We start from the raw sequence: 17,612 nt of genomic DNA on the forward strand, positions 1-17,612 counted from the left end.
ATATGTCCAAATAGGACCACTGAGAATGGGGGTGTAGAGGAGAAAAAAATTGTATTTCTCCAACTTGCAGAAGTCTGGGCTTAGGGAGGCCTTCCTGATACACCCTTCAGAAACATTAAGGATATTATTGAGAAGACAATGACCCCTATATTCTGTCACCACCAAAGATAAGAGAAATGGGAGTGATTGGTGGCAAGGGACAGTTGGGTTAAATATGAGGAAGAATTTCCTGACAGCAAAGGTTATTAAACACTGTAAAGGCAAACTAAAGGGGATTAGGGATGCTCTCTCTGGAGGTCTTTTAAAAAGTAGAATCACTTAGCAATATGCGGGGATAATTTAGGTACAGTTCTGCCTGCTCCTCTGGCCTTTTTCAGTGCTCTAATTCATCCCCTGGCCTGGACAAGACAGGCTTACCACGGTAAACTCGGTCACACTCTGTTCCATAACGAGCTCTCAGAAGGAGAATAAGCATTAAAAAAATGGCAAAAGCTATCTTGGAAGTCAAACTCATTTTTCTTTCTTTAAACAGCATGTTGGGTTTTTGTGGCTCTTTTGCTTCTTTTTCCTTTTTTTAAAATGCTTACATCCAGAAATAGCTAAACAAAACTCATCTACACTGATCTGTTATTGCAAAGCATTAGAAGGAAATCAGGTGGAAGATGAAGTAGGAATGTTCTGAGTCAGAGATGCACAGAATACCTCATTATGTACCTCTTTGCTAGGCACTGAGTATGAGTACCATGGGAACTGCTGCCTACAGATGCTAGCATCTGCTTCTCAGGAGGTCAAAAAAGATTCTCATCAGTTTGGTTACAAGGAGGCAAACTAAATGACCTCTAGGACACTAAAACTCTAGAGTGTTTATTTTTCAGAGCTCTATACTCAGTGTTAAATTTTAAAAAACATTCATCAAACTCTCATATTCTGAGAGATCCATGTTCTCTAAAAAATGTGAATTTTGATTCTCCCTCTGAGTTGCAGAGAGACAGGAAGCTGAGGAAAAGCAGGATCCTTTCTCCTGTCCTAACAGTCACTGCGCTTGGCCACGTTTACTGCTCTGTAGTCCTTCACCACTGTACCATCAGCTGGGTGATGGCAGGAGTTATCTGTGTTCTATCCATGATGTGGCCTTATCACTCAGCACTGAGGGACTCAAAGACTAAATGACTAATGGACTGACTGCTGGCTGGCTGGCTGGATGGGGTTGGTGGGTGGGTAGGTGGGTGAGAGGGTGAATGGATGGGGTAGGTGGAGGTGTAAGTGGGTGGGGGAAGGGGTAGGTGGATAGGTGGGTGGGTGGGTAGGTAGGTGAGTGGGTGGGTGAGTGGGTGTGTAGGTGGTAGACAGAAGGACTGACCTAAGGACACAGTCCCAAGGGTGTATGGAGGGGCTACTATAAAAGTAGCAACTTGCTATTCTCCTGGTGGTCCCATCACAGAGTGAACAAATGTGAAATCATGAGAAGCACAACAAATCTGGAAGCAGACGACTTGATTTGAGCCCTAGCATTGCTACTAACAAGGCTAGGCACTTCACTTCCCTGGGCCTCTACTTCCTCACCTGAAATGTGTGTGGTGTGTGTGTCTGCCAGTCTCTCTGAGTTGCACTGACTTAGATAACAGAGAAAACAGAGTTTGTAATTACACAACAGTCATTATTTTCATACACTCTTTATTAAAATTTTCCTTAAAACTTTTAAACAGTAGAGGAATGGTGCAGAGATGGTGACTGGAGCCAAATGCTGATTCTAGGGAAGAATTCAGTAAGTGGAGAAAGAAGAAAATATCAAAGCTAGCCAATGAGAGGACACTTCACTGGTTCCCACATGCTGAAAGGAGGCTCACGCCCTGCAGTAAATGGCAAACAAGTACAGCAAGGCCAACTGGAATTGACTTAGCAAAGCGTATGGCCACTGTCCTTAAGAAAGGCAAGTCTGTGAGATCCAGACCTCGAGGCCTGACTTCCACGTTTGGGTCTGCAAGCCCACTTTTCCACCAGCTGTTAATATCTGCCTAGAACCTCACCTATGACTGTGGCAAACCATCAGCAGACACGCAGTGGTGCCAAATGTCTGAATAACCAAGGAGGGTTCCTATAGGATTGTGAAGAGACTATCCTTTCCCATTCCAATTTTAAAACAGATATATAATTACTAAAGCAGTTTCATATACATGGTGACTAGCAGGGAAAGAGGAAGTGCTGCCTAAAATACTCCACAGCCTCCCCATCCTCCTGGTTTCTGTATCTTCTGGGTGTTCTTTTGTTTTGCAAAGTGATTTGGGAGATTAGGTGGGTTTTGTTTAGACGGGACAGCATGAGCAAAGTCCGTGAATAAGTGCTACTTGATTGCACAACAAAAGATACACAAGGAGCCTCAGCCACAACTCAATCCACTTGCCCCAACAGTGTGCATTTCTCAATTAAGTTATTTTGTTAGCAAGACTACTGGTTAGGAGAAGGAGAAAGTGCTTATTGCACCGAGATTATTCACTGTATAGAAAGCATTATAATCGGATCAACAGAACATTCTTTCTAAGGACCCTAGAACTCCTATTTGGTAACGTTGCAGATGCAATGGAAATGTGCCTATATTATCGGTGTACTATAGCAGTCCCTGCAAATAACAGCGTAAAACTCCACAAGTCTTTAATTCAATGATTGATGCCTGGGAACTAAGAATCTGCCCAAGATGTCAAGTTGACCAAAAGTCTACATGGAAAAGAAGAAACTTTTTCCTCTAGATGTTAATTAAGGAGACAAAATTCTGAAGCATTCTAAGAAATTAGTCCCATTAGCCCTCTCTGCCTCATCGGAAAGCATGGGTTGTAAGCATGTATTATCACTAAAATCACTTTTGAAAATGAAAAACAAAAGCATTCCAATTTTTCAAGCATATTCCATAGTTCACTTCCAAAGTTGCCATAAGGAAAATGAAAAAAAAAAAAAAAAAAAAGATTGAGAAGGTATTTTCAATCAGCATAACAAAGGATTAGTTAATATGCGACAAATTAGTAAGAATAAAACTCAAAAGAATACTGTGCAAAGGATACAGAGAATGCACAGAAAAGGAAATCTAAATTGCCAATATAAAAAGATGCTCAATCTCACTAAGTAATCAGCTATACCAATAAAAATAACAGTAAAATATTTCTTGCCCATGAGATTGACAAAAATTTTAAAGTCTAGTACTACCAACTGTTGGTGAAGATACAGCGAGACAAGAACTTTGATGCCCTAGTACAGGAATATAAATGGGTACTGTAAACCAAAAATAAAATTCTAAGCCCCCCTCAACCATCTGAATGGACCTCTCCTCTTGGCCAAGGGCATTCCAAAGTCAACCTGAAAAACCAGTTCAGGCTATGATGTGAAGGGGAGATGGACATGCCTCATTATATCCTGCTCCCTTCTGGAATTCAGGAAAAGCAGACCAGCATTAATATCAACACAGACCTTAAATCTGATAAGAAACATTTATAATCTATTCTTTCTGAAACCTGCTACCAGGAGGCTTCATCTGCATGATAAAACCTTGGTCCCCACAACCCCTTATCATAATCCAGACATTCCTTCTTATTGAGGATAATTTTTTCAATCAGCTGCTAATCAAAATTTTTAAATCTACCTATGCCCTAGGAGCCCCTGCTTCAAGTTGTCCTGCCCTTCCAGATCAAACCAGTGTGCAACTTACAGGTATTGATTGATGTGTTATATGTCTCCCTAAAAGGTATAAAACCAAACTGCACCCCAACCACCCTGGGCACATGTCAGGACCTCCTAAGGCTGTCACAGATGCATCCTTAACCTTGGCAAAATAAAACTTTCTAAATTGATTGAGACCTGTCTCAAACGCTTTTGGGTTCACAGTACAAATGGTTGGGAGAATGGTGTGGCATTACTGAGTAAAGTTGAAATAGTCAGAAACTGGGCTCCATTTCTAAGTCCTCCCTTAGAGATCACCTAGATGTGTAGGTGGGTCATGACAGCATGGGTAGCACAAGGTAGATCTCTAAATGCCCATCCATAGAAGAATGGCTACACTAAAATGAGACACTCTACAGCCTTATACCTGCATTAGCAATAGAGATAACGCTCAGAAATATCTAACTTCAACTGCAAAAGGATAGCAACAGTATAAAATATTTTATCTAAGTTTTTAAACATGTAAAATATATTGTTTATGGCTACATGTATATGCGGTAATTCCACAAAAATGCGCATGAAACTGTTCTACACCAACTTCAGAAGTGAGAGAATAAGGCTTTAGTTATATCGTTAATGTCTTTTTTTAACATCTGAGGAAAATAAATATGGCATTTGTCACTTCTGGATAATGGGTATATGTGTATTCATTGTATTTTATTTAATAATTTGCTATATGTTTGAAGGTCTTCCATATTTAAACAATTTTAAAGCATTTTAAATACACACATATATAACAGTCTATTGGAATGCACAGCTGAAAAGCATACAGAATTAGGTACATTATCTTTATCCATCACCCTCATGTGTCTGGAGTAACTAAACTAGGTAATTATCTCCCATGTTTGTGATACCTATCAGCTAAATTGCTTTCAGGCACATTATCTCATTTAATATTCTGAACAACCCTTTGATATCAGTATTATGACAGCCATTTCACTTATAGGAAAAGTCAACCTTTAGAGTTTCGGAGACTTTCCCAAGATTATCCAGTTAGTAAGGGATGCACAACTGGGATCTCACACTGTCAATGCTACAGCACAGATGACCAGTAAGAACCCTGACAATGTATTATTCCAAAGTTATATGCATCATCTTTAAGATCTGTGTTACTGACCTGAAGCTACAGGTTTGAATTCACAAATGAAATAGAATACGTTATCACTGACATTTTTAAAGCCTTCAGTCAAATCTGCTTCTTCTGACTATTTTTAATATATCGACCTCTTCTAAAAATAAGTTGCAAAAGTCTGATGAAAACTCGCATGTTAATAAAAAAAAAAAATGGACATCTTGCCCAGGTAGGGTATTCTCTCATTTTAAAAATAAATTTTCTAAATTAATAAAGTAGAAACTATAATGTCATCTCTTATACTCTTTTATTCAATGTGCTAGTGGTAAACACATACTAATCTCTGGGTAACTAGTGATTAAAGAAGGCTCAGTTCCTAATTTGAGAATGTAACTATCATTAAACAAGTTATCAAACACAAGTAGCACCAACAACATAAGCTAAATTTAAGGAATACACAGCTCAGACACTGTCCAGGTTCCTGCACCAAGTACAAACCTATCAATAAAAATAACAGTATCAACTATGGGTAGCCTGAATTCCACCCTCACCTAGCAACAATAAGGTACCCTCCTACGCCCCCACCTCACAAAATGAGAGTGCCCCCCTTTCCCCTGCTAGCACAGTGTCGGAGAAGGTTTGTTAACACAGAAGGCTTAAATAAAATCCAGTCTCATAGCACAGTACCTAACATGCCTGGATATAATCAAAATCATTTATCACACCAAGAACCAGGAAAATCTCAATTTAAATGAGAAGTTAGTCAAGAGATGCCAACACTGAGATGGCACAGATGTTGGAATTATCTGACAAGGATTTGAAAGTAGCCATTATAAACATGTTTCAACAAACAATCAAAAATGGGCAGGAAAAAAATTTTAAAAACAGAAAGTCTCAGTAAAGACATAGCAGATAAAATATAATAACTGAAATTAAAACTCACTAGGTGAGCTAAACAGCAGAACGAAGATGATAGAGGAAAGAGGAGGTGAATCTGAAGGTAGGAACAATAGAAATTACCCAATCTGAACAGTAAAGAGAAAATAGACTTAAAAAATAATCAGTATCAAGCCCTGGTAGAACTATAACAAAGTTTTAACATTCACATCCTCCAAGGCGTGGAAGGAAAGGAGAAAGAGGGCACACCTGGAGAAGTACTCAAAGAAATAATGCCTGAAAACTTCCCCAATTTAGCAAAAGACATAAACCTACATATTTGAGAAGGTGAATGATCCCCAAACAGGATACACCCAAAGAAATCCACAAAAAGGCACAACATAACACACTCCTTGAAAACTAAGGACAGAGCAAGATTTTGAAAGTAGTGAGAGAAGAAGGACATCTTAGCTGAAGGTCAAAACAATTCAAATGACAGATTTCTCATCAGAAACCACAAAGGCAAAAGAAGGGGGTACAACAGAAGTTGTGCTGAAAAAATGAAACTGTCAACCCAGAATTCCACTTTTGGGGATATACCCAAAAGAACTAGAAACAGGAGCTCAAAGAGATACCTGTGCACTCATGTTCATAGCACCATTATTCACAATAGCCAAAAGGTGGAAGCAACCCAAGTTTCCACCGGCAGATGAATGGAGAAAGAAAATGAGGTCTGTCCCTACAATGGAGTATTATTCAGCCTTACAAAAGAAGGAAATTCTGACATGTGCTAAAACATGTATGGATCCTGAGGACATTATGCTACGTGGAAGAAGCCAGTCACAAAAGGACAAACATTGCATGATTCCACTTATACGAGGTACCTGAAGTAGTCAAATTCATAGAGACAGAAAACAGAATTGTGGTTGCCATGACTCTGTTGGGGGGTTTGGGGAAGGGAAGAATAGAAAGTTATTGTTTATGGGTACAGAATTTTGGTTTTGCAAGATGAAAAGACTTCTGTGGCTTGATGACGGCAATGGTAGCATAACAATGTGAATGTACCCGATACCACTGAAAAATGGTTAAGACAGTAAAATATACGTTACACAAATTTTATCAATTTCTAAAAATTAAAAAAAATTAAAATAAATAATATCTACAATTTATTAAGTATTTACTACATACCAGACACTATGCTAAGTATTTCCTTATTTCTCCTCCCAAAATCTTGTGAGGGAAATACCATGATCCCTGTTCTACAGATGAAGAAATTGGGTTTCCATAACTTGGCCAAAGTCCCACAACCAAAAAATTGAGTCAAAATTCAAACTCAGGTTGGGGAGATGCTGAGAAACATTATCTCTAACCCATGATGGTAAAGGACTATTTGTTTCAAAGGCAGCTTTCCCATGAATACAGCTAAGGTGAAACACTCCTGGGTCTTTGAGAACACTTTGATCTTTTCAGATAAGGTACAATGACTTGGAAGGGTTAATAGGAAAATAGATACAAATTATATTGATAGACAAGGATAAAAGAATGGCATCACTCCAGAGGGACTAATTCTTCAATATTTTGCACAAAACCTCCAGATCCATTCATAAGGGGTATTCTAATTGTATAGGACTAAGAGTCTTAACTGTAAGAGGAGAAAATGTTCATCTCCTCTGATAATGTGAAATACAGAACACACACAGGTAACTTTTTTCACTTTCGGCTTGCTTTTGGAGAAATAAAATAATCTGAGAAATAAAATAATGGCCAAACTTTTAAGTTGAGCCTTGCAGAGGTGGTGCAATTATTCATAACCTGATGAGTTTCAGAATAAACTCCTAATTCCAGTACTCTCAGAACCTTTTCTTTCACTTGATCTAAATTTCTACTTACTCATCCTTCCCTGTTTCACCATGTTCTCTAGAACACTTCTGATCACATCCCCTAGCCCCCTAGACTCCATGGTCAGATTCTGGAACACCGCCCTCGCTGGCCACAGACCTTTGACCTTCTCCCAATACCTGCTATTCCAATTACAAGCGTGTATGCACCCCAGAACCTCCACAAGCACAATGGGGACTTGGTACCTTCCTGCAGCAGATCAAGGCACAGGGCTTGGGCAGCAAAGCAGAGGCTAAATTCCAGCTCCTCACTGCCTAGGACACAGAACTGCACACAATGATCCTGACTCTGCCTCTCCCTCTCCTGGGCATCAAAATCTCCCTGGAGAAAGACCCAGAAAGACTCTGTTCAACATGAACTGGCCTCAGCAACCCATTTACATCCCCTCATGCAGCCCCCCCAATAACACGTTATGCCCTCTCAACGCCTGCAGTTGTTGATATTGCAGTCTAACTCAGGACCCCACATTCATCCTCGCTCCCTCACAGGCCCCTGGTGCTGCATCTACAACAGGACTGAAGCTGCTTGCTGGGCAGCGCCCTCAGCTCTGCGCAACTGCCCTCACCACCTTCTCTGTCTCAATCTCCTCTGCCTTTGTCCCGCCCTCAAAAGAAACACTTTCAACTCACTGGGCATTCCACTGGCAGGCTGCATGCTCAGGCCGCACCACCAAGTCCTAAGGTACAGTATGGGATCCTTTGGGAAAATGAGGACACAGGGAATGCAAGACAATGGACAGCTGGCCAGAGAGAAAGCAGGTGTCCAGGGCCACCCCATACCAGGCAAGTCCTTGTTTTATATCTTCTCCAATGGCCACCTCAAGAGAGCCTAAAATGGTCACAAATAATGTGGCCCTCTGCTGCACCCCTCTAAACCCATAACCAGCAACAGAGAAACAAGAAAGAAAGCAGAGTGATTTTTGTTTTCCCATCCATGAAGGAAAAAACTCTCTTAGTCAAATAAGACTCAAGAAGATAATCCTCTAGTTCACCACTCGGTTTACTTCTTCCATGAATACTTATTAAGTGGCCATTGCATACCAGTCCCTGTGCCCAGCATGGCTGCTTGGATTACACAGAATAACAGGCAAAGGTATTTGGAAAAGGTATCCACATTCATCAATTATTCCTATCCTCTCCTCTACCCAACTACATTAGGAATTCCTGTGGGCAGCTATTCTACCTTTTGCCTGGCACACAGCAAGTCCTCTGGGAGTATCTGCTGAATGACCTCAGCAGTGTATACCCGCGGCCGAGACACTTCTCATCTCCATTCCATGGGCCAGCAGCTCTGCCTCACGCCTGGGCGACCAAAGCAGCCTACAAGCACATCTCCTCGGATCACGTGACTTTTATCTCCTCTTCAAAGATGAACCTATGCCTCCTTTTTGTATCAGAGAACAACTGCATGGAATAAAGTTAGGCCACTGAGTTAAATGCACTCTCTCTCTCTCTCACACACACACACATACATACACATGCAAACCACTAGAATATAGAAAGTGAACTGATAGGTCCATTTAAAATACACCACCCCCTAGCAAACTTTCTTTCAAAGGGCCATGCTGGCCTCAGGATGTGGGATGGGCCTTATCTTCCTCCTTTGTCTCACAACAGAAAACAAAGGAAAGAAAAAAATCCCACATAAACAGGCCACTGTTGTTTACGTTGCAGCCACATCTTGGAAGGTTCAATTACACCTGCTTTGACATATGTAAGATCCAGCATATGAGCAGGGGCTCAATCTTAGTTTCTTCCTCCCTGATTTGAATTGCTTATTTTACATGTCTGTCAGAAGACTTGAACAACTCAAGTTTTTTGGCCAATAAAATGTAACAACCAAAATAGTCATAAAACAAGATTCTTACAGCTACGTGTAATACAATTAATCTCCTGATTTTTTATAATCACACTCTACAATATGTGTATTGTGCAAGAAAAGTGAACATACTTTGTTGAAATAAATCTCATTATAGTACTGCCTTTTTCTATCTAGGCGTTTAAACTTTATTTTAAATCTATTCCCTCTTCCATCCCCATTACCCAAAATAACTTTATCAATAAAATATTAGCATATTTAAGTGAGCGCTCAATAAACATTTGTTGAATAAATGAATAAATGAGTCAGTAATTATAAAATACTGGACTAACGCTCCCTGAGAAGTTCGCATTAATTTGTAGAATAATGTGCTTGCATGTTCAGGTACATACATCAAAATGGAATTTAATAATAGGCATCAAGTAGCAGTTAAATATTAATGCATTTCTGCCTTAATAATTTTACTTCGCAATATTATACAATTCAAACAACAACAAATATGAGCTGAGATAGAGTTCATTTACAATCAAACCACTAGTATTTATATATTTTAAAATAAGATTTGAAATATTAATACTAATATGGAAATAGTTAATAACCTAAATGTCAATGTGTTTGCAGTACAAAAGGTCTAAAAGCAAAGAAGCATGCATTATGTTACAACTAAATGTCTTTTTAAAAAAATGTAATCAACGCAACTTCTTAATCACACTCTTTTAAAACAAAAAAAGCTTGCACAAAGACATGTCTATTATACCCGGTTTACAAGGAACATCTTTATAGGAGATTTTCTTTCATTTTAAGCTATGTAATGAGTAGGCCAGAGAGAAGCTACTGGTAAGAAACTTCAGTGACTATAATAACTAATATTTATCAAATTTTAAGTTTAATACACTCTGTAAAATATAGTTTTACCAGTATCAAAAAATTTAATATTTCTTAAGATATATTCTGACATATTTGTCTTTTAATTCACCTACTTTTGATCATACTGTTAGAAAATAATTGGACATGAAATAGTTTGGATATAAGTTTGTTCTGAGTTCGCTGCAAAGAAGTTAAGAAATCAGCTAGCAAAATTATTTTAACTTCAAGAAAAAAAGGCCTTAAAAATTTAAATAAGTTATATATTTAGCAAACCTAAAAGGCAAGAAGTTATGTTAAACGTTTAAGAAGTAAATGGAAGTAAATATAAATCGGCAATAAGACGGTCAGTACTAAAATGAAGCTCTCATTTAAACTTATTTGCTGAACTTTCTTTTTGTTTCATATATTGTTGTTTTTAGTATAGGCATGAATGATCCAGTAATCAATTCAAAAAGGAAGACTGCAGTCAGGCAAACATTTCCTTCCCAGTGCCTATCAGCATGTCTTTCATGTCTTGGCGTCCATTTTAGGAGTATCAGCGAGGTAGTGTATAAAGGAGCTTATTAAACAAAGGTTGTCATTTTGGCAACACACATAAACGTTAAGTGATTTCATTTTACTGAAAATCAAAATGTTGATTAATTAAAAAGTTGAAGAATATACTTAAGCTTAACTGTTCAAACTCCTCTGATTTCATATATTTTTCAATCATATTTATATATTAAATGCCATTTTCAGGATTGCTGATGTGTCACTATAATTTTATAAAAAACATCTGAAACAATTGATCATTTAAGGCGCGCAATAATGGAAAGCTATAGACAGGTTTTTATTGTCGAAGGATTAACAAATCAATGATTACATACTCAAAACAAAAGCACAGATCCAGGGGCAGTCTTTCATACTGCCCAAAATGATGAGTACTTATGTGAATAGATACAATTTTCCTGTATTCTTTCAGCATATAAAATAAAAAGAAAATACATGAATATAGGAAGTCATAACCTAATCCTACAACTCAAACTCTCTTTAAAAACAGAATACTTACAATGAGGGTGGTCCACAGTAACACATGCCTTACAGTTAACCTCTCCTACAATAATGCTGATTTTTAAGAACAGAACTATCACAATCCAATCACAATCAGGCCTAATAGGAAGGATTTATTGTTCAGAAATTAGATATAAAGTATATATCTAAGTAAAACACCAGGTAGTATTAAAAAGAAAATCGGTAAAGTTTCTAAATTTTCCTTCTACTTAAAACATTTTGAGAGAACCAGAATCGTTTAATTATAAAATCTAATCAACCAAAATTAAGGAATTTTTCTCCAAGTATTGCAAACACAGCTCACCACTTCTTCTCCAAAAGATTTAAATTTCTATTCTCTACCATTCCCAGCCATTTCTGCCAACATCATAAAAATCACCTTTCATCATTTCCTTCTCACAATGAGAATTCACTAATCGCATACATCTCTTAGACATAGACACCTCCCCACCCACCTCCCAAAAATGGTTCAGAGCAAAGACACACAAAAAAATAATGACCAAGCTCACATTTCTTGTTTGCCCTTCAAGCGAAGTCTGGTGTCTTCAGCTTGCCTTTCTGGTCTTCAGTGTTGTCACTAATTGCTGGGGGATGTAGTTTAGGACAGCATGAAGCAGCAGAAATAAAAGCTGTTGCTTTAAGAAAACGTTTTCTTAAACACATGGATAAAACAACTTTTACTCTGACTTCCTGGCTGGGCTGCATAAAATCTTAGAAAGGCTCCTTGAAAAGTTAATGTCTATAAACGTCTAAAAATAAAATAAAATAAAATCTAAAAACTTACGTTCTGAACACATTCCGAAGGATGTCTTTCTGATTTGATTTGAAAGCAGGTTTGTGTTGATGAACAAACTTTATTTTGTAGAAAATTAATATTCCCTCTATTAGAAATTTGCCTTGCCATCTTCTATATTAATCCTGTCTCTCATGGTATAATCATACATGCAAAAAATCAAATATGGTATTTCCCAAATGCATGGACACTGTGGAAGCTTCGTTTTGAAAAAGGCTTTTATTTCCCTTAATACTGGTGACTAAACGTCATTGTATGTACCAACACTTTCAAATAGCCCAAGAGACTTAAAAAGCCTTCTAAGTTTGAAAACCAAAAAGTTCTGAGTTTTTCTGTACCCCAGGACGGTTTTCTTTCCTGAAGCTCAAGCCGAGAAAGCAGACAAAAGAAGCTGATTTGACTGAGCTGTGCCAAGTCTTGCCTTTTTTTCTTTCCTCAGCTCTCCCTCTGCCTCTCTCTCTCCCTCTTTCTCTCTCTCACTCTTTTGCTCCCAGTATGGCAACCTTCCGAGCAGTCTTGGCGGAGGTCCAGGCTGTGCCAGTCTGTCTGAATTCTTGTCTCCAAAAGATGTCCTTTGCGGATCAATTAATACATTTGAAAACAGGAAACTGTGGTACGGTACCCAAATCCTGGCACCAACAGCATCGACTTCTGCCAAATCACCTTACAGATTTCATGGTATTCTACCTTTCATAATTATTACTAACATGTTCGCGGAGCAATAATGGAGTACTAGAAGCCATTCACTGCTCAGTAATAAGGAATCTGTTCCCTAGAAATGTCCATATGCGACATATGCACAACCTGCAATAAATCAAATTTCTCCTGTGAGAAGAGATGTATGTAACTTTAATAAGCACCACATACTGTATTTCTTTTTATAAGACTTGCTTTTCCTTGTCCTGCTGCAAAGACTCATGGGAGAATAGAAACGGAGGCAAGCAGATTAAAATTAAAACTGTATGCCCAGAAATGTCATGCTTTATCCTATGGAGAACGAATATAGTTTTGATTGATCTGTAACTTTATTTTTAAGGAGGCTCTAATACAAACTGTACCTATTCAAAATTTTACTACAGATGGAGGGAGGACAAGAGTTCTTTTGACAAAACAAATAACAATAAAAAAGAAAAATAAAACATCTAGTGTAAATTTAATAAGAGTAAGTATCTTTTCATATTTTGACATCTCAAGTTCTAACATAGTCACTTGTTTACTTAATTCATATTAATACAATATAATAAGATGAAATAAGTACTGTTTGCTTTTATTTTTACCATAAACACCTTTTGAAGCAAAACAGCCAGTCTGTGCTTCACACGCTTACCTGGTTTAAGAAATCACTTTTACCTATGAGGCTTGAACATAGAAAATAGCCACATTCTAGAATCATCATTGTTTCATAGAAAGAACCCAGAAGAGTGACTTCTAGTCCTTGATTCTGTCACTTTCAAATTTAGATAACTCAAGGTCTCAAATTGCTAATCTATCTAATCTCCTCAGTTTGCTCATCTACCAAATATGAAAATCAGTGACTTCTTACTCTTTGCTCCCAAACTACTATGTTTATGCACATAGTATACCTTCATCCTAACTGCATAGTAATTAGTTAAGTATGTGTGCTTTGCCAATCAAATGTGTCATCCTCACAATTAGGATCATGTGTCACTTATCTAAGAAAACAAAGTCTTGCATAGAGCCTTCCACATACAGGTGTTCAACAAACCTATTAAGTGAATAAGTTATGGGAACAGATCACATAAATATCACTCTGAATGACAGTGAAAAACAAAACCACATATTACTAAACCATAAAGTTGATAGATCAAAAAAATGCTACAGAGATATCATAAGGGTTGAACTAAAGCACTGACAAAAGCATCCTGTGCTGTCCTTTCAAACAGGGATGATGATATGTGGGCAGGCTAACAGTGAATTTGTAATTCAAAACCAATAACCTGTTAGTAGCCAAAGACTAAAGAGACTCTTGAAAGCAGCATGGGAGAAGCGACTCATCATGTGCAAGGAATCCTCAGTAAGATTAACAGCTGATTTGTCATTGAAAACCATGGAGACCAGAAAGCAGTGGGATAACACAGTCAAAGAGCTGAAAGGAAAATAACTGTCAACTAAGAATTCTATGTCAGCAAAACTATTCTTTGAAAATGAAGGAGACATTAAGACATTCCAGATAAAAACAGAGTTCATTACTAGCAGACTTGCTCTACAAGAAATACAGGAACGTTTCCACCAAGCTGAAATGAAAAGACACTAGACAGTAAATCAAATCAATGAAGAAATATAGGAGTAAGTATAAAGGTAACTGCAGAAGTGAGTATTTTACAAATAGTATAAATGTATTTTAAAACATGCCATATAGTTTAAATTTTTTAATATTCTTAAACATTTCTAAAATATTTAAAATGGGATAAATGTACTCTTTTCTGTCTGATTTAAATGACAAAAGCATAAAACTGTTGTTATAAACCTATGTTGAAAAGCACACAATGTATAAAGAGGTAATATGTGACAATAAGAGTAAAGAAGGAATAGAACAGAGCTATATAGGAGCAAAGTTTTTGTATATTATTAAGTTGGCATTAATCTGAATTAGATTGTTATAAATTAAGATGTTAACTGTAATCCCCAGGGCAACCACTAAGCAAATAACTCAACAATATAGAAGAAAATAAATGGCAAGGAAATTAAAATGTTACTTGAGAAAATATTTAACATAAAATAAGGCAGTAATAGAAGAACAAAAAAGACAAAGATACATAGAATACAGCCAAATAGCATAAATAAATCCTATCTCATCAGTAATTGCATTAAACTTAAATGAATTAAACACTCCAATTAAAAGACATAGATTGGTAGAATGGATTAAAATTTTAAAACATAGTTCAACTATATGCTGTCTACAAAAGATACACTTTATACTCAAAGACACAAAAAGGTTGAAAGTAAAACTATGGAAAATATATATACCATGCAAATGGAAACCCAAAGAGAGCTGGAATGCTTATACTAACAGGCAAAACAGATTTTAAGAAAACTCTTGCTACTAGAGATAAAGAAGGACATTTTATAATGCTAGCAGGGTTAATTCATCAAGAAGAGACAACCAATATAAACATACGTAAGAACAGAGCCCCAAAATACATGAAGCAAAATCTAAAATAATTGAAGAGAAAAATAGGTAATTCAACAATGATAGTTGGAGACTTCAATACCTTTCATTCCACAACTGCTAGAACAACTAGACAAAAGATCAGCAAGGAAATAGAAAACTCGACTAACACTATAAATCAACTAGTACCAATAGACATCTACCGAGCAATATACCCAATAACAGCAAAATTTTTTTTTTTTTTTTTTTTTTTTTTTGAGAGGGAGTCTCACTCTGTCACCAGGCTGGAGTGCAGTGGCACGATCTCAGCTCACTGCAACCTCCACCTCCTAGGTTCAAGCGATTCTCCTGCCTCAGCCTCCCAAGTAGCTGGGACTAAAGGCATCCGCCACCACGCCTAGCTAATTTTTGTATTTTTAGTAGAGATGGGGTTTCACCATGTTGGCCAGGATGGTCTCGATCTCTTGACCTCATGATCCGCCCACCTCGACCTCCCAAAGTGCTGGGATTACAGGCATGAGCCACCGCGCCCGGCCAGAGTGTACATTCTTAACGACACATGGAACTTTCTCCAGCAGACAATGTGTTTAAGGTTATAAAATGAACCTCAATAAATTTAAAATGATTGAGTCAAAGTGTGTTTTCCAACCACAATGAAATAAAAGTAGAACTCGATACAGACAAAAAAAAAAAAGAAAGGAAAAATCACAAATATATGGAAATTAAATAACACTCCTAAATAATGAAGAAATAATAAAGACTAGAGTGGAAATAAATGAAATAAAGAACAGGAAAACAAATACAGAATATCAGCAAAGACTACTACAGACCCTTTACCTCACCTCTATTAGAATGGCTATTATGAAAAAGATTAACAAAAACAAGTATTGGCAAGAATGTGGAGGAAAGGGAACCATCTACACCATAGAAAGGAATATGAATACAGCCATTATGGAAAACAGTATGGAGGTTCCTCAAAAATTAAAAATAGAACTACCAGCCGGGCACAGTGGCTCACACCTGTAATCCCAACAATTTGGGAGGCTGAGGCAAGCAGACTGCCTGAGGACAGGAGTTCGAGACCAGCCTGGCCAACATGGCAAAACCCCATCTCTACTAAAAATACAAAAGTTAGCCGGGCATGGTGGCATGCACCTTTAATTCCAGCTACTTGGGAGGCTGAGGCAGGAGAATCATTTGAACCTGGAAGGCGGAGGTTGCAGTGAGCCGAGATCACACCATTGCACTCCAGCCTAGGTGACAAGAGCAAAACTCCACCTCAAAAAAAACTAGAACTACCATATAATCCAGCAATCTCACTTCTGAGTATATATCCAAAGAAAATGAAATCAGTATACTGAAGACAATGTGCACTCCCATGTTCACTGCAGCATTATTCATAATAGCCAAGACATGAAATCAGCCTAAGTGTCCATCAACAGATAAACGAAGACAATACATATGGCAAATGGAATACTATTTGGCCTTTAAAAATAAGACTCTGCAATATGTGACATCACAAAAAATAATACGTGAGGCAATGCACATAATTAGCTTGATTTAGCTATTCTACAATGTATACATATTTCAAAATATATTGTATACCATATATATAATTTTGTCAGGTTTTAAAAATGAATAATGAACATAAGTAAAAATTTAAAACACTACAGACCAATATCCCTTATGAATATAGATGAAAAAATTCTGAATAAAAAACTATCAGACTGAACACAGCAACATATAAAAAGGATTATAAGCCATGACCAAGTGTGATTTATCCCAGGAATACAAGACCGGTCCAACATATAAAACTCAATCGATGTAAAATACCATGTTAATAGAACCATGTACAGAACCCAAATGATCACCTCCACACAGAAAAGCATTCGACAAAAATGCACAGACAAATGCCCACAGAAGCGCTGTTCACAATAACCCCAAATGCAAACAGTCCCCATGTCCAGCAGCTAATGAATAGATACAAGGTTGTTGGGCCATACATTAGAATATTACTAAACACCACAAAGGAAGGAAGCACTGACACATGCTACAGCATGGATGGGCCTTTGAAAAAAGCATGCTAAATGAAAAAGCCACACACAAAAGTCCGCATATTGTATGATTCCATATATATGAAAGGTTCAGAAGAAACAAATCCATCGACACAGAACATAGCTTATTGGTTGCCAGGACCTGGGCAGAGGGAAGAATGGGAAGTGACTGCCAGTGACTATGGGGTTTCTTTTTGGAGTGAACCAAACATTTTTATGGTTTAATGGTGATGTCTGCACAACAAAGTGAATGTATGAAAAACCACTAGATTGTACATAATAAAATGACAAGTTTTATGGTATGTGAATTTTATCAACTTTTTTAAAGTTGCAGTCCATCTCTCCAGT

The 17,612-nt window shown here is 37.5% G+C and overlaps 1 protein-coding gene across 5 annotated transcripts in view; it reads right to left on the reverse strand.

The window, feature by feature from the left end:
- The window catches only part of MSRA (methionine sulfoxide reductase A), a 366,455-nt gene that overhangs the window by 321,209 nt on the left and 27,634 nt on the right, over positions 1–17,612 (reverse strand). Inside the window, exons 1-2 of one of the 5 annotated variants that reach the window (XM_025394755.1) lie at positions 12,072–12,942; positions 11,797–11,871 (exon numbers count right to left, since the gene is read on the reverse strand). The exons of 3 other annotated variants lie outside the window; for them this stretch is intronic. Coding sequence is in view for 1 of the 2 variants with exons in the window: in XM_025394754.1 (XP_025250539.1) it covers positions 12,072–12,084 (13 nt within the window). In the remaining variant the exon portion in view is untranslated. Of the gene's footprint in view, positions 1–11,796; positions 11,872–12,071; positions 12,943–17,612 lie in introns of those variants that run through there. One more of the 5 variants, XM_025394754.1, reaches the window with a different exon arrangement.

Source organism: Theropithecus gelada, chromosome 8 (genome assembly GCF_003255815.1).
Source record: "Theropithecus gelada isolate Dixy chromosome 8, Tgel_1.0, whole genome shotgun sequence".
Lineage (NCBI taxonomy): Eukaryota > Metazoa > Chordata > Mammalia > Primates > Cercopithecidae > Theropithecus > Theropithecus gelada.